Source organism: Dermacentor albipictus, chromosome 1, assembly GCF_038994185.2.
Source record: "Dermacentor albipictus isolate Rhodes 1998 colony chromosome 1, USDA_Dalb.pri_finalv2, whole genome shotgun sequence".
NCBI classification, from domain to species: Eukaryota; Metazoa; Arthropoda; class Arachnida; order Ixodida; family Ixodidae; genus Dermacentor; species Dermacentor albipictus.
The window spans coordinates 218,349,424-218,367,174 of NC_091821.1; the positions used below are offsets into that span (position 1 = coordinate 218,349,424).

The following is a 17,751-nucleotide window of genomic DNA, read 5'->3' on the forward strand; positions in this document are numbered from 1 at the left end:
CCGATGCCGGCACTTAGGTCGCGAGGCAGCATTTGCATGTCGCCGCGCTTATATTTCATGGACGGCGCTGCAAGAAAGCGCGACCCGTTGCGTAATTAGGCGCACTGAATGTCAAGTTGGATGATGGATATTTCAGAGAACGTGGTCGTTAAGATTTTAGGCACTGGTTGGGGGAGGGGGGGTGCTGTCTTAGACCTTTTTTTTTTTTTATCGCGCCTACCCGAAGACTTACAGTTAGGAACGTGTTATGAATTCGATCGATAAATCACTTTATTATTTTGATGAAGTAAAAGGTCAACAGATCACGCTTTTCTTGACGCTGTACTTCGACTAGCAATGTAACTCATGGAAGATTAAAGGGTAGATTTATCTCTCATTAATTCATTCACTAACGTTGCCGTATAGTGTTACAGGTATATACGTAATACCGAAACATCCTACACAAGGCAGCATATATACTTTTCTTTAGTTTTATTTTTACCGTGTCACGTTGACAGACAAGCGTTATCGGCCATCAACAGCTCGTGCAAAGCTCGACTCTGTAAGCTTCATTAACAAACGCAATCGCTGGGTTGTTATACGTAGTACAAAAGTTGCGCATAATTTTGATATTGTAATTACGGTAATGGAAGTGTAAACTGTCTGCAAATAAGTTGGCAAATTGTGTTTATTGTTTAAATAATACGGACACCCGAGGCGCGTTTTTGTCGTCACCATCGCCACCATCGCCACCATCGCCGTCATGCTGTCACGGTGTCGACGGAGTATACGCGGCTAGAGATTAGAGAGGTCAGAGATGAACAGAGACACTATAGTGACGCGTAAGTCGTTTTGCTGCAAAAACGACCTCGCTAGCTGATGAGGAGGGGGATTAGTGCCGCAAAAGTAAGACGCACACAGAGGAAGGGGAAACGAACACTAGTGCTACTTACAACTATTTAATAGCAGGCCTCTCCTATACTTCTCCAACTAGCACATGACCGGCGTAGTTGGAGAAGCATGGGAGAGGCCTTTGCCCTGCAGTGGGCGTAACCAGGCTGAGATGATGATGAATAGCAGGAAGGTATTTTACTTATACATAGATCTCCTATATGCGCACACATGTGCACATAAAGCCTACCGCAATATCACAAGATGACGCATGTACATCAAAGACGGGTGCTCAAGAATTCAGATTCTGAGATGCGCCGTGCAACTGACGGCTGACTTATACAAGTCTATGTACCTTTATTGCAATTGCAATTACATGGACACTCCTACCCACCGTGGTTGCTCAGTGGCTATGGTGTTGGGCTGCTGAGCACGAGGTCGCGGGATCGAATCCCGGCCTCGGCGGCCGCATTTCGATGGGGGCGAAAACACCCGTGTACTTAGAATTTAGGTGCGCGTTAAAGAACCCCAAGCGGTCGAAATTTCCGGAGTCCTCCACTACGGCGTTCCTCATCATCAGAAAGTGGTTTTGGCACGCAAAACCCTAAAATTTATTGTTTCTTTATGGACACTCTAGGCGCATTTCCGCCGTCATTGCAGCCGTCGGCGTCGCCATGATTTTCGCAAGTCCACACGATGTTATAGCACTTGTGTGCGATAACAGTTGGAAAATTGTGTTTGGAGTTCTATACTCCGGTGGCTGCTGTGTATGGTGCGGCTGCGCAGGACCTATCTTGAAAGCGATCTGCGGTGGGGACAGAGTGTGCCGAGTGCTCATAGCTTCGTGTGCGCTGTGTTCTCGCCGCTTCGTTCGCATTGTAGCGAGAGACAGCACGAAGGCCAATTCGCTCACTGCTGCCGCCGCGTTTCCTCACCCCAGCGTTTTGACAGCGAGTGTGCATGGTCATCGAGGGAGATGTGTTCATGTTTACTTGTGCGCGCGCGATACCATACTTGTTAATTCAGTTATATGCGAATGTTTACAAGTTTACATGGCTGATAAAACTACTATCCTTACTTTGTATAGATTTCTACTAATTTGCTATCGCAATCGATGGTTGGCCTTTCGGGCGAAACTGCAACTTTTTTTTTTTTGATAACACAGGCTTGCAGCGCACGTCTTGAAGACGCTCCTGCTCGGAGTGATTGCCACCGAGAAGCGAGCCTCACAACCACGCATGGCGATGTAGGCTAGCATTTGTGCGCCCTTGTTATCTTTCTTGCTTAAAGTTTGCGCACGCTCCCGTAAGCTGTGGTTCACGCAACGTTCAGTTCGGCCGATATATATTCTACCGCAAGATATGGGCATGACATAAACCGCACCGCACATTCACGACTGACAAAGAGAGGCCAGCTGCCCATTAACGGCCTGCTTGGCTAGTGAAGCTGGACCGTATTTTGTGTGAGCAGGATATTCGGAGAGCCGATTCTAAGCAACGCGTAGCTACTGCTGTTCTCCCAACGTTTATAGGCACGGAGTCAAAATGCAGCAGTTGTTTCACGGCACGTGACTGATATGTCCAACAGACATGACTCTCACCGAAAGAAAATTTTAAATCTCAGAACTGAATGCTGAATGCCAAGTGCTATGAGTGATGTAGCCGAGACATTGCTACATAAAGTAAAGCATGGAACACGAAGGGTAAGTCCAGAGGCTCAAGTTCCGAAGTTGAGGCCGGCGGTAAAACCATATGTGCAAAAGGCGTACCTCACACAACCTAAAAAAAGTTGCTAACCGCCACAGTATGTGTGTTGTTTCTTTCTGTCCCCAGTAAGCTTTCTAAGCTGTGCCATCGCGTTTTTCTGTGAAAGCGGATGCGATCGCCGCACAAGGCACCAGAAGTTGTTCGTCAGGTGTTCTAGAGGCCTAGTTTCTACCATACCCACGTCCTTCGATAGCACATATGTCGGCCAAACCGAGTGTTGCGTGAATGACCGCTTACGGGAGCATGCACAAGAAGTAAGCAAGAAGGCAAGGGCGTACATAACGGTAGCCCACGTTACTGCGATGTGGCTGTAAGGCTTGCTTCTCGGTGGCAACCACGCTAAATCCTTTCATCAGCTATGCAATACCAAGTGGCCCGAATGCTGGTCCCCTTTAGCGACCTAGCCAAGCAGACGAGCCGTCACGCTTCACCAATCGGCTCTGCAGTGGAGCGAGGGCAGCTTTCTACGTTCCGACGCCGGCATGAGCCTTGTGCGCACATGGATGCAGCGCTCTGCTATAAGTGTCTCTTGTTAGAACACCGCCGGAGGAGCTCGCGCGTAACGTTAAAGGTTTCGGTCGCTTTGCGTGCTTCGCCCTTCAGGCAAAGCTGCAAGCATTTTTACAAGAACTAACAACTGTCTTTTGTGAAACTTAATTTAGGTGCTATGCTCTGAAGCTCAAGGTAACTTTAAGTGAGAGACATTGTTGGGAGATGAAACAGCTTTACATCAGCGCCCTCACCCCGACTGCTCAAGTCCCCTCCCCTTTTGTCTTTTGTTCTGCACTTTCGTCCAAGTTTCCGCACTGCGCGTTTCGGGATGAGCATGGTCGAAGAGATCTTGTTGTAAAGAAGGCACTGGCAAAGGATCCTCCGACGGCAGCCCATCGAAACTGACCAAGACAGTCATTGCGACACAGAAAAATAAATTCAACAGCTGAGCTTCGCGAAGTGCCGGTGTATCTTTTTTTACTTGCTCGAAAAGTGCACGAGCTCAAGGTTCCCAAGAGTTTTTATAATCTTGGTTACAGGAGTCGCATGAACTACATTTCTTCCTTTACTTTTTTTTCTGAATGAGGAAGGGGGGTATGGCGTGGAGGGCTAGCTAGTCGATTTTTGGAAGCTATAGGGTCAAGCGCCTATCCTCGCTTATGAGCCCATACTTCTTCGTTGTTCGACCTCCAGGCCTTGTCGTATTATTAAATTCAGCAGCGCCTCATGTTAACTTGATATCGACTTCAATCCTCCTGCGCCCGGGTGTGTTATTACTTGCCCCTTTTCTTGTTGATATTAGCCACTGCGCTTTGTAATACAGCGGTGATGACCAATTTAGGCTAGCACAAAGGTATAACTACGACTTCACCCCTCCCACAAGCAACATATATATAAAGATCATGCCCCATACTTACCCGTACGACTTCTAGCACAACGGCAACGGTTCTGTGCCGATAACACTTGGGTACACCCTTTGCTTGCCTTACTTTTAAAACCTTGCGTACGCGAGCTGTGTTGATTAAGTCTCCACCACAATGGCAGTGCAAACAGCAGCACAACTTTGCCGTGTGCCGATGATTAGGAGCCTTCAAGCCTTCAAGATTAACTGGGTACCCACGGAAAGATGTACGGCTTACAAAGACACGACGCGCATTTGGCGGGGTAGATGCAAGCGAATGCTCGACTTGACTTTTGACGCAATGCTTTGACCAGCTAATCTGCGACGCTATTTGCAGTATCCCCTTTGTCCTTCCTTTTTCGGTAATCTTTCGCCTTGTTATGCGTCATTGTACGAGACACGTGCGTGTCGCATAAACTGAGCATATTTGCTTTATAGCGAGTTTCAAGAAGTGAAAAACAAGGAATGACTGACCACATTAACGTTCTTTTAAGCCATCGTATACAGGCGGCAGCTGCCGTCGCTGTCGTAGCAAAACCATTCCTTCTATACACATTTCTCCGCTCCTCGCCTGTGAGAAGAGTGTTACATATCGACCTCTAATCTCTGCGCGTTCGCTTTAAAGGAAGCTTTAGATCAGGGGCAAAACCGATTTTCCTATCCAAATGCATTTGAAACGCAGCAGTGCTTTCACCAAACAACTGCTGAACCAATTTCAATGAAATTTGGTGCATTTAAGAGATAAAGCTGAACTCTAGCTACCAACCACTGGAAACAAAGTTTAGATTTCGAGCCTGAAACATATCAATGAAAACTCACGGAAATCAGCCAATTAAAAAAAAAACATGAAGTACCAAGTGTACAATTCGGCAACTTTGCACCAAAAACGCACAACTTTAAACTGTATTTCTTAGACCATCTAAAGCTAACAAATGTAATGCAACAGTTTGCAATTTGCGTGAAATCCTTGCGTTGTTTACGCGGGATTTACGAAAAATAATGTTTGCAAATTATTGGTATAATTCTTGGCGGTGTATAATGAATATTTTGTCCGCTTTTAGCTCTCCGAGTAGATGCAGCTTACGGAAATCGTGGTACTGTGTTTTATTTCGGAGTTCACGCCTAATGCTTCTGTCACCGACCCAGCAACAGACGCAGCAACAGTACTCGCGTGTGCCTAAATCAAGGAGCGGACACAGTAAAGCTAGCTGATCTACAGCGCGAGATGTGGCGGGAATCAACAACACTGCCTCAACGGAATGGATAAAGAAGCGATAAAGAGAGAAAGCCGAAACGCAACAGCTGCGGAGATCAAAGCAGAAAAAACAGCAGCGTCTTCACTACGGAAGTTACCTCTTAAGAGGGTAGAGGAGGCATATGTATAACGTGCAACTCTTATAGTAGCCAGCTTACCGGCATAATCGGTGCGCTGTACAACTACATGAAGTCTGTGCGCGGGGCAGCGGGGACCATGCTGGATACCTAGGTAACATAGGCTACATCAGTGCGCCCCACACATGGGCGAGGGCAACAATGGCGAGATAATCTCTGCTAGCGCAGGCAAATGAATTCGTTTGTTCGCTTACCTATAACATCTCCCCTTCTGTAAAGAAGACATCAGACCACCCTAGAAAACTCTATTTCAATTTTTTTTAACCAGACATAAAATAAAAAGTTATTCGGTGGCACATAAAATTCAATTTTCAGAAATGCCACTAGTAGTGCGCCACCTAAAGGGCGGTCACAACCCCAGTAATTCCGGGCATCGCCTTTAGTTGACAGCTTTTACATCACGTGACGTACGGAGATTCAAGATTCGCGCGATGACACACGCAGTGTACTGGACGCATACAGAATACACATAATAGAAGACAAAACACAGGGCCAGACGAACAGCTTTCATCGCCGAGCGCGAATCGGGAATGGCTTATCTGATAACCGCAAGGACGAGCGGCCGGCTGATCGACTGTGAATCAGCACTTTTGTTGCAATTTATAGGCGTACAAAGAGGCTCAGATGCGCTTCGAGTACATGGGCGCAGAATATAAAAAATGCGGCTTGCACTCCCCCCCCCCCCCCCCATCCACCTTTTTTTGTCCGATCGCAGTGCCGTGCGGCTTTACCGGGTGTCCTTAAAAGCCAAAACGTATTTTTTATCGCTGCAGTTTTCGTAATCTGAAATGCTGATTTTCAAATAATAATGCAAGCTTGCGAAATGGTGGTAATCGGTGCATGTTTGAGGATATGCGGACGCAGGCTTGACGTCCTTAATCTTGGTTCGCCTTAGTTTACGCCTCCACTTGCGCATTTGCGCGAAGTAGCCTGGTCGCATTATGCTTCGCTGCTACAGACATCGTTTCTTTTTTTCGTTTTTTTATAGGTGACGTGTACAAGCCGAGTGTCTTTTCTGGGCACAGGAGTAAAGGTAGAAATTAATCTCAAACTGGTCAATGTTCAAAGACCTGCTTCACTGAAGGGCTTCAAGTAAGGCGCATCAGTTAAAACAACATGGAATAGCTCCATTCTTTTCGCAAGCTCACTTTATAGGAAGACGTCCGAAGTCATTTGTTTCCTTATGCAGATGGCACGCCATGCAGCACGCCCTTGCCTCTTTGCTAAGGATTGGTGAAACCATGATGAGACCGAATATAGGCTGATGCACACGACCAATTTAAAACTCGCGAATGGCACCGCGTTGTCTCAGTGGCTACGATGGTCTGCAGCTTTAAACTTTAAAAAATTACATTATGGGGCTTTACGTGCCAAAACCACTGTCTCATTATGAGGCACGCCGCGTGTAGCCCGGGGGGGGGGGGGGGGGGGGGGACTCCGGAAATTTGGACCATGCACCTAGGGTTCTTTCACGTGCACCTAAATCTAAGTACATGTGCACTGGTGTTTTCGCATTTTGCCCCCATTGAAATGCGGCCGCCGTGGCCGGGACTCGATCCCGAGCAGCTCAACACCATAGGCAACTAAGCAATCACGGCGGGTTGCTTTAAATTTGTATGCGGTCGTGGGCTGAAACCCGCCTATTCCGGCGGGTTTTCTTTTAAAGCAAACTACGTTAACATGTTTCTTTGCCTTCTAATGCAAGTTAAGAGACCCTAGATGATCAGTATTATTCCGTGCCTTCGACTACGCCATCCCCCATTACCCCCTATGCAGATTCAGGAAGTTAAAATCAGTGAACGAAAACTACCGATATTTGAGAAATACAAATCAAATAATTGCTTCTCGTGCAAGGTGTCTGTGATGTCTGCCGTCTCAACGCCTGGGGAATCCACAGCATGGTAACTGTGTGGATGATGTCGCGCACAAAAGTGCACTAGTGTCAAAATGTTAAACCATGTTGAACGGAACGTTCTTAAGTTAATTTTTACCAATAAAATACATATTAATCTTTCAAAATACCAGCTACATGCGTTGGCAATCATACAATAGAAAGCTTGAGATGGCTTTTCTAATTTCACCTGCGCTTATGGCCTGGTAGGCTAGGTAACGTGAAATACAGGCAAATCGTCATTCAATCAGCTAAGACATGACATTCGTTCCTCCATACTTAGCTCTGTTTTCAGGAGTCTAAGACACGCCTCTGTTAACGCAAAAAAAACAAAAAAAAACAAAAAACAAAAGAAAAACAGTCAGGATGCAAAACAGCCTAGCGCCCCCCCCCCTTCCCCTTCAGCTAAACCTTAAGATTACAAGCAAAATTATTTTATTTCGCACAGCCATTGTGCCTTGCTTTGTTTCATGTAAAGTTATTCGAAACATTTCTTTCGTTTGCAGCAGCGTTCTCGCTTTTACTGCAGAACTCATCGCGGTGACGTAGTGACTTGTAAGCCACTACGCTTGTAAGCCAGTAGTGGTGCTGCGCTGCTAAGCCCGAGGTTGCAGGACCAAATCTAGGCCGCAGCAGCCGCCTTTCGATGAGGGAGAAATGCAAAAACACCCGTGTACATGCATTGGGTGCACGTTAAGGAATCCTGGGTGGTCAAAATCCATCCGCAGTCCCCCACTACGGCGTTCCTCATAATCATATCGTGGTTTGGGCACGTAATACCCCATAATTTCTTTTAAATCACACTCGATGACCACGGACACTCACCGTCGGTGTCGGCGTTTCCTCACGCGGCAGCAGCAGCGAGCGACCTTCTTGCTGTCTATCGCTTCAACGCAAAGTGAGCTCCGAGAACACACAGCACGCACAAAGCTACAAGCCGCCGACGCACCTAGACAGCCTAGACTGCCCCTAAGATCGCTCTCAAGATGCGACCGCGCGGAGCCGCCAGTTGCACAGTTGCAGCCGGAGTACAATTTAAAGCAAAATCACTCCCTTTTGCCACACAACGATAAACGTCATCTGCCTTGTCCGCATTTCCTTTCTTCAACGCGGCGAGCCCGGCACTTTCCAGTAACGAACGGCATGCGCATTCTCAGCATGACATAGCATTCCCGACAGGAAAGTAGCGGGCGCGGCGTTTTCAACATAGGAAACGCAAGCAAGGCAGACGACGATTATTGTTGTGGCAGAAATACACCCCAAACGGTGCAACTTTGCCTGCGCACTCTTAAAACGGTTGCACCCTTTGGGGTGTGTATTTGTCCCACAACAATAATCGTCATCTGCCTTGTTGGCGTTTCCTTTCTTGAAAGCTCGGCTCTGGCTACTTTCCTGTCGAGAATGCTGCGTCACACTGATAACGCGCATGCCGTTCGTGACTGGGAAGTACCGGGCTTGCAGCTTTAAAGGAAGGAAACGCGGGCAACACGAATGACGGTTATTGTTGTGGGACAAGATACGCCCCAAAGGGTGTAAACTTTCCTACACCCTTAGAAAATTTACACCCTTTGGAGAGTATCTTGTCCCACAACAATAATCGCCATCCGTGCTGCCCGCGTTTCCTTTCTTTAACGCTGCGAGCCCGGTACTTTCCAGTCACGAACGGCATGCGCCTTATCAGTGTGACGCAGCATTCTCGACAGGAAAGTAGCGAGCGCCGAGTTTTCAGGAAAGGAAACGCAAGCAAGGCAGATGACGATTATCGTTGTGGGACAAATATACACCCCAAAGGGTGCAACCGTCTTAAGAGTGTAAAAGTGTAAGAGCGTAGAACGCCGCCCTCCCTCCCCTCCCCTCTGGTGCCTCGCGCGCCACAGAAGACGGCTGGGTGACCAATGACCCAACAATGACCAACAATGACCCAGCAGAACTGCTGGGTCATTGTTGTGCACTTGTTGCAATTGGTTGCTTGTCGACTGCGAGATAAGGTGATAACGCCCTCTCTGGCGCGCGTTTTATTGAAAGCATAATGGCAGGGCATGCGAGTTAACATTCTTTAACTGTGTCTGCTATATGAAAGAGAGAAAGAGTAAACATTTTTCTTGGGTGAATGCAGCTTTGGAGACGCGTCCTCATTCCAGAATGCCTTGAGCTCGGGCCGTCGTTGGTGGGGTAAGGGTTCGGAGGATTTAATGGTGCCGCTCTGCAACCCCCTACTATGTGCCTGAGGTACCCGGGCTCTGCGCAGAAGCGGCATTGCGGAGAGAATTGTGTAGGGGCTATGAGGTGATTTCTGGTTGGGTGGGGGACTGTATTAACCTGTAGAGCTCGGAGGAGTCTCTCCTGCTCTATAAGGCATATGTGTTTATATTGACGCCACAGTAAGCAGTCGACGTTTGTTGCGTAAACACGTAGAAGAAAGAGAGAGAGAGAAACGGCATGGGAAAACTAGGTTTTAGTATTAAATATAGAACTGAAACTGCATTCACTGAAATCAGTTTTATGACGCGGAACTGCGGTAGTTTTTCCGGAGAAATTAACACGAGTAAATACTCCTCGGAGCGCCTATCTTCACAAATCGCATTTAAGAGAAAGCTTCAGCTCAAGCGCTCTTTTGTAAATACATCGGAAAAGAGAAATAATTGTTCTCAGCAACCATTGCATCGTATTTAATGAGGTTTGTTGCATTTAATACAAAACCTTAAAACATGGTGGGTGTTAGTAGTGAATTGTTGATTTAGACTGTCAACGTTTTAATAAAAATTGTTGAAAATGGTACATTTTCAGAAAACGAAGCTATCAAGTTTATAACTCTGTCACTCAGCAATGAAAACTGATATAAAAAATCTGTAAATTGCATCTAATAGTACATCTAAAGCGTACAAAATTCATGTATTACACATGGTTTTCAAATTTAACACTAATATGTGAGTAAAACTTTTGCACAACCCTTGTAAACAATGTAACCAATTCACGCAAGGTATAAATTGACAATACAATTTGCCCGCTTTAGATGCTCTAACGGATGCAGTTTACAGAACTGCAATATCTGGTCTTGGTGCAGAGCTTTGAATTTGCGAACTTCGTGCTTCTATTATTTTCTTAAACTCCCAAATTAAAAAAAAAGTATTTTAAAAATTATCTGGCCCTAAATCGGGACTCCGCTCCCAATAACCACTAGAATTTAACTTTCTCTCTGAAATGCAACTAATTTCATTAAAATCGGTCGAGAGGTTATCTCAGAAAAGAGTTTCTGCGTTTAGAGTAAGCTTTAGCGCACGTTTCTACATGCGTTTAAACTAAGAATTCAAGCCTTGAAAGACTGTTAATCTTCCCCTCACGGCTACATTACTGTGAACAGTTGAATGACCCTCGCAAAGTGCCTGCAATGGGCACATTTTCTCAGCATTTGAAACACACAAAAAAAAAATGCGTCTTGAAGTACGCCTCTTACGAATTCAGCTGTATCGATCTTGCATTTTGTGTTGACTTCGTTGGCTACGCCTCTCCCACATCAGAGCTCGCCACTGCTTGAACGCGGGAGTTCACAAAGAGAAACAGGTCGTTTATTTACGGGCTCACTTCATCTAGCCCCTGAATGAACCAAATAAATTCGAGTAGCTCCGAATTATCCCAGTTTTCTAGGCGCATTGAACATTTGGCGCTTTGCACGGCATGCTGAAACCTCGCGTGCTTCTGGAAGCGACCCCACCACTACTTCCATGTTCTATTCTGGGTATTGAATCGTCGCTAGTTGCTTTGCTTCAGATGACGGCGAGTACGCTTGGGTGGATAGCTGAGCTTCCCATGCCTCACCTCTCCGACGATGTCGCTCTTCGCCATCACATAACATAGCTCGCTATGTTGGCGGCCTTCCAGGATCCCTGGAGCTGCGTTGCAACGACGGGTTTCGCGCATTTACCTGTGGCTTCTAGCCGAGCTCTCTTGTATTCGTAGCCACAATGATGCAATTACGAATAAGTTCACCATGCAGTGGACCGCAATTTCAAGTTTCCGGCAACATTTGTAGCGCCGTAACATCTTACCTGGCGTTCCATACTCCTGCCTTCCCATTTTGCCATCGTGAAGGTAACCTTCACGTGCGTTATGAAGCGTGCACTGAATTTTATTTATTATCTTCATTATTTCTCTCCTCTCTATCTCGTTTCCTGAACAAAACATCAGTAAGTAAGCCCCGGTGTGTGCCCATGACGTAAGAAAGTTGCTGCTGCTGAATCCTGCTGTTGTGTCCAAGTGTACCTGCTTTGCAGCCCTGGTCTTATCTGGTAGCGCTGTCGTTTCGTCAACCATCTCGTCCCGTCGTTCGGATTTCTCATGTGCGATGTGTCAGTCAGTTTTACGGCCCGTAAGTTCAAACAGTGTGACCATGTCGCTGTTTATGTGCTCTGCCAACCCAGGCTCTGCCAGCGTCTGTCGCCTTAGCGTCAGCCATTCAATCGTCTTGTGAAATTCCTCTTCACTTCCTGACAGTTCTAGCAGTCGACATACCGCTTATCGAAAGTGTTACTATCCCGTTGTTTATTTCAACAGCTTTCCAGTAAAGGCGAGGGCGAGCTATGCTAGCAACGCCGTGCATTCGCGATTGTTATTTTTTTTTATGTCGAACAATCAACGTCAAACCACGCGGAGTGTACATTCGCTTTGCGCACCACCATGTACAGTCGCGGACAGAATAAAATGGACCACGGCGAAGGCGGCCGGAGCGGCTGCGGGGGCGGCGCTGCTATCGCGCTTCGTGCGCTCCCGACGAGAGTACCCCGAGTGACGTCAAACTTCTCCTCCGCACCCTCGCTCTCGCGCTGGCGCTTGTCGCGCTTGATAAATTTCTAGTGCCACGTTCGGCTCCTCTGCTGCTGACGGTCGGGACGAAGGGGCGCGTGAATCGCCAGTAGTTCAGCGCTTAGCGCTGTCGCGCAGTAGCGGACGGCCGCAGCCCATCAAAGCGCCGCGCTGTGAAGGAACCAAACTCGATGTTTTTCTTTTGTCGGCGATTTACAGACGCGGATGCAATGAAATGAGCCATGGCTTCGGGCGAAAAACGCGAACCAGTGCTAACAAGTGAAGGCGCCTGATACGTGTTGAGACGTCTGCTCTTTCATGCGCGTCCCTTTTAGTTCGCAGCCTCTCCAGACCTCTAACATCGGTTTAGCGCTATTTAATCCTAGGGCGCAGCGCGAGGTGACGCCGCTACAGCGCCGCAACGTCTGGTGCGCTGCCGGAATGGGTTGTCGGGGGTGCACTGTTCTCTGCGTCCAGCTCACGCTGTTGCTGACGTCTGCCACCATAAAGCCACAGTCCTTATACATTTCTTTTTTCTGTCGCGTGACCACGATACCGCGTAGTCAAATGATAACTGCGGCGTCTCGGCCACTAGACTCCAGAGAGAGAATGAAAAGGAAAGGCAGGGAGGTTAACCAGATATGAGTCTCCGGTTTGCTACCCTGCACTGGGGATGGGGGATAGGGGTTAGAAAGATGGCAGAGGAAAACGCTAAAAAAAAAGGGAAAAAAAAGACACGCACACATGGAGGCGCACACACAAATGGCGTTCCAGTTAAAGTCGTTCACACAGGCCGGTAGATCGTAAAAAGCGCAATAGCGCTTGCACGGCCTTCTTCTGTGACGATAGGTCCTTTCGATGTTGTAGAATTAATTTTTCGGATAGCGGTTGGTCATCCAGTTGGTCAAGTGCGTGGCGAAGGCATGCCCTCTGGGAACTGTACTGCGGGCAGGCACACAAGATATGGCCAATTGATTCTTCAAGGCCGCAGTGGTCACAGGTTGGGCTGTCGGTCATCCCTATGCGGAATGCATAGGCTTTAGTAAAGGCAACGCCCAACCAAAGTCGATATAAAAGCGTGGCGTCTCTACGGCGAAGCTGTGATGGCGCTCGAAGACTTAGTGTGGGATCCAGTGAGTACAGTCGCGTGTTTCTTAAATGTGGCTCATTCCATTGCGACGCGGTGCACTGCCGAGCAAGTAGGCGGAGCTTCCGGGCTGCGTCAGTTCTAGAAAGAGGAATTGGGACGTGGCGCTCCTCAGTATGAGCTGAGCGGGCAGCGTGATCCGCCCGTTCATTGCCGATAATCCCGCAATGACTTGGAAGCCACTGAAAGGTTATTTCGTGGCCTGCATCACTTGTATGTTGTAACATTTCTGTAATATGGAATATTATCTGTTCGTGCGGTCCGCGTCGTAAAGGTGACAGCAGAGACTGCAGTGCCGCCTTCGAATCGCAGAATATTGTCCATTTGTGTGGTGGTTCATCACCAATGTGTTGAAGGGCAGTAAAGAGCGCTGCGAGCTCTGCTGCCGTCGATGTTGTGGCGTGAGTCGTCTTAAATTTGATTGTTGTAGCTTTCGCTGGTATGACGATTGCCGCCGCGGAGCTGCTTGGAAGAACAGATCCATCAGTGTAAATGTGCGTAGAATCACGATAGTTCTCGTACAAATGTAGTAGCGTGAGCTGTCTAAGGGCTGGCGATGATAGATCAGCTTTTTTCGAGATACCAGGTATAGCGAGGTTGATTTTTGGCTGATCGAGGCACCATGGAGGAATCGAAGGTCTCGCAGCCGGGGTGAAACAAGCTGGCAATGACTCATTATATGCGGTTATCGTCTGGCTGAAAGATGTGTGTGGTCTGTCCGTTGTTAGGGAAGCCAGGTGGTGACGGGGAGTCCTGGCCAGATGCCTTATATGTGTCCTGAGTACTTCAATTTCAGTGTGGGTCCTGACAAGGTGGTCTCCAGCGATTGCTATTGTAGCCACTGTCGAAGCACTCTGAGGCAGGCCTAGACAGATCCGGAGCACTTGACCCTGAAGACTTTGTATTGTGCGTACATTTGTTTTACCTGTGCTGCTTATTGCCGGCAAGCTGTATCGCAGAAATCCTAGAAAAAGCACCCTGTACAGTTGCAACATGGCACTGGGCGACATTCCCCAGGTCTTGCCAGCGAAAAACTTGAGCAGGTGACAGATGCCTGTCAACCTTTTTTTCACGTATGATACGTGTGGGCTCCATGACAAGTCCCTGTCGATTATGACACCTAGGAACTTGTGCGATCGGACACGTCGTATTATTTGGCCATTTATCATTACACTGTAATTGGCCATGGGTTTGCGCGTAAATGGCACTAGTGCGCATTTCTCTGAGGAAATTTCCAGGCCTCGATTACGGAGGTAGATAACAGTTTGTGTGGCGGCTCTCTGAATTCTCGCTCTCAACTGTAGGCGTGTTACTGCAGACGTCCATATGCAAATGTCATCGGCGTACATTGAAAGCCTGACTGTGGTTGGCACGTGCTCAAGGAGAGCAATTGGTGTTAGGTTAAATAACACAGGGCTAAGTACACCGCCCTGGGGGACGCCGCGGTAGCTGTAATGTAGAGAAGTATGGCCTCCCTCGGTGCTTACAAAGAAGGATCGCATGGATAGATAGCTCCGTATCCATTGAAACATCCGACCACCCACTCCTACCTCTGCGAGAGCAGAGAGGACGGCTTCATGCGTAACGTTGTCATACGCCCCTTTAACGTCGAGGAATAAAGAAGCGCAGAGACGCTTACGGCATTTCTCATGTTGAATGTAGGTGATCAGGTCGATGACGTTATCGATCGATGATCGACCGCGTCGGAAGCCCGCCATGGCATCTGGGTAGGTGTTGTGGTACTCCAGGTACCACTCCAGACGTCCTAGGACCATCCTCTCCATTACTTTGCCCACACAGCTCGCCAAAGCGATCGGGCGATAGGATGAGAGCTCCAACGGCGATTTGCCAGGCTTCAGCAGTGGAACAAGGCGACTTGTCTTCCAGGTTGTTGGTAGCGTGCCATTTCTCCAAGATTCATTGTACACCTCGAGGAGAACTCCTCTCGCTCGCTCCCCCAGGTGACACAGAGCTCGGTAGGAAATTCCGTCAGGTCCTGGCGCTGATGTGCGGCTACACAAAGCTAATGCTGCCTTAAGTTCGTGGACTGAGAATGGTAGATCCAACCGGTGATCACGTGGTGGCGGACAGCTGCTCGAAGGTGATAGAATGTTGGTAGCTGTGAGTTGGCCGGATAGTCTGGCGCAGAAATCCTCTGCCACGTCAATCTCCGATCTCTTTTGAGAGAGGGCAAGCGCTTTGAACGGGAATCGCTGTACGGGAAGTGTCCGGAGACCGCGCACCGTTCTCCATAGTTGAGATAAAGGCTTGCGTGGATCTAGCGACTCACAGAAGGCAGCCCAACGTTGCGAATCGAGCTTGTCTAACCGGCGCTGTATCTTCTTTTGCGTGCGCCTTGCGGTCCGTAGATCGTCCATTGTCTTCGTACGTCGGTATCTTCGTTCAGCACGTCGTCGGATTGCTCGAAGTCGTTCTAGTTCCACATCAAAGTCATTCAGTCTCGAAGAGCATGTGAGAGTACGCATAGTGTCTTGCACCGCGCTCTTGATTGCCTCTTCCAAGTCGAAAGATGGATTGGCGTCGCAGTGTTCTTCCATAATAGATTGAAATTTAGGCCAGTCCACTCTTTGGATCGTATCCCTTATTTTGGAAGGGGACAATCCTCTGATCTTGATGTACGTGGGGATATGGTCACTTCCGTGCGTCTCTATGTCCGCAAACCACCCTGCGCGTCTGACTAGGCTTCGTGAGACGAAAGCCAAGTCAAGACAGCTGCTGTACGTGGAGCCACGTAAGAACGTAGGACTTCCATCATTCAGCAGCCAAAGTTCATTACTGGAGGCGAAAGATACCAGAGATCTGCCTCTTCCGTTGATCATCGGACTTCCCCAGAGTGTATGGTGGGCATTGAAATCTCCAATGATGACCCAGGGATGGGAGGTTGAGGAAAGGATGTCTTGTAGTCTTTTGTAATCAAATCGACTTGAGGGAGATAGGTATGCGCCCACAAAAGTAAAGGCCAAGTTCTTTTTCCTTACGTTTAGGCATATGTATTGGTTATTGTCATTAGGTGGGACAGGCTGATGAGTGTAGGTGAGGTCACGCCGAATACACACCAAAACCTTACTGTTTTCAGAAACAGTTGACGACATGAATAACTCATATCCAGAAAGCCTGATTGTGTTCGATAAGTTCGGCTCGCAAATAACGATAATGGGAAACATATTGGCGTACACGAAGCGACGGAAATCCGAAAGGCGCGCTCTGAGTCCGCGCGCATTCCACTGGAAAACAGCTGCTTGTCGGACCTCTTCCCTAAAAGACCGTGGCTGTGGAGCCATGATCTACTCAAGGGTTGCCAGCACCGGACTCAGAGCGTCCAGTACTTGAAGCGCACTTCTGGCAGACGGTGTGTGCATGTTGCTTAGCAACACGCGAATGGCATTCATTAAAGGCCTAATAAGTGCTATCACTTGCTCATTTGTTTTCCGCGACTCCTCGGATACAGCACCTTGCTGTACAGGGGGCGGCTTCTTCTGCGGCTCTTCTGGCGGTCGTGTACGCGGAAGTGGCGGCCATTCCTTTGTGGAGAGAGATCTGGCAGTATTCTCCCTTCCAACATCGGTGTTCGGAGTGCTGGAAACTTCCACTGATGATGATGCTTGACGCATTGACTTTTCCTGGAAGCTTGACGTTTTCCGTCGTGAAGACCTTCGACGGTGACGTCGTCTTCGCCGTACTTTCACAGCAGCCTCTTTGTGGGTAGAATTGTCTCTCACCATTTGTTTAAGAATGGTGATCTCTTTCTTGATCTGGGGACAGTCTTTGGAAGAGGCGCAGTGATCACCCTGACAGTTAGGACACTTCAATGTGGTTGCGCTGCAGTTGTCTTCTGAGTGGGGTTCGGCACATCGAGGGCACACGGCCGAATTTCTGCAGACACCCTTCACATGGCCAATCTTCTGACAATTGTAGCATTGCATTGGTCTTGGGATAAATGGTCGAACCTGGTGGCGAAAGTGGCCGACCTTCACGTAGGGTGGAAGGCAGTCGCCTTTGAAGGTTATCTTTACACAACGTGTGTTGCCGAGGCGACCAACATGCACAATGACGTTGTGTTCACTTGCTGGTTTTATGAGAACTGGGAGGTCTGCATTAGGAATTTCGTTGTCAATGTCATAGATCACTCCTGTAATTGTGGCACCATTCGTTGGCATAATGGGTCGGACCTTGATGTTTCCCAGCTGCGTTACATGTTGTAGTATGGTCAGCGCGCTCGGGTTCATCACATCGATTGCCAGGATGTTTCGCCTAGTGTTTATCCTGACATCCTTGATCTCGTTTGGCACAGTGTTTTCGAGATACACAGAGAGGGCTTGCCTGTTGAGGACGCGCAGGTTGTCGGTAGCGTTCTGTGGCACAAACAAGATGGAGTGAGGCCATCGTTGAGGCGCTGTTTTCACAGTGTTCGAGCTGGACGCCGAAGATGAGTTGATAATTCTTCGCTTGGCCTTGCGGTATTGGACAAGTC

At 48.2% G+C, this 17,751-nt stretch overlaps 1 protein-coding gene across 1 annotated transcript in view; it reads right to left on the reverse strand.

Annotated features, from left to right (window-relative positions):
* Cbp53E (Calbindin 53E) overlaps window positions 1-5,463 on the reverse strand; it is a 288,931-nt gene extending 283,468 nt beyond the window's left edge. Inside the window, exon 1 of the mRNA XM_070530904.1 lies at window positions 5,443-5,463. Coding sequence (XP_070387005.1) covers window positions 5,443-5,448 — 6 coding nt within the window. The 5' untranslated portion in view covers window positions 5,449-5,463. The remainder of the gene's footprint in view (window positions 1-5,442) is intronic.
* Window positions 5,464-17,751: the final 12,288 nt, after the last annotated feature.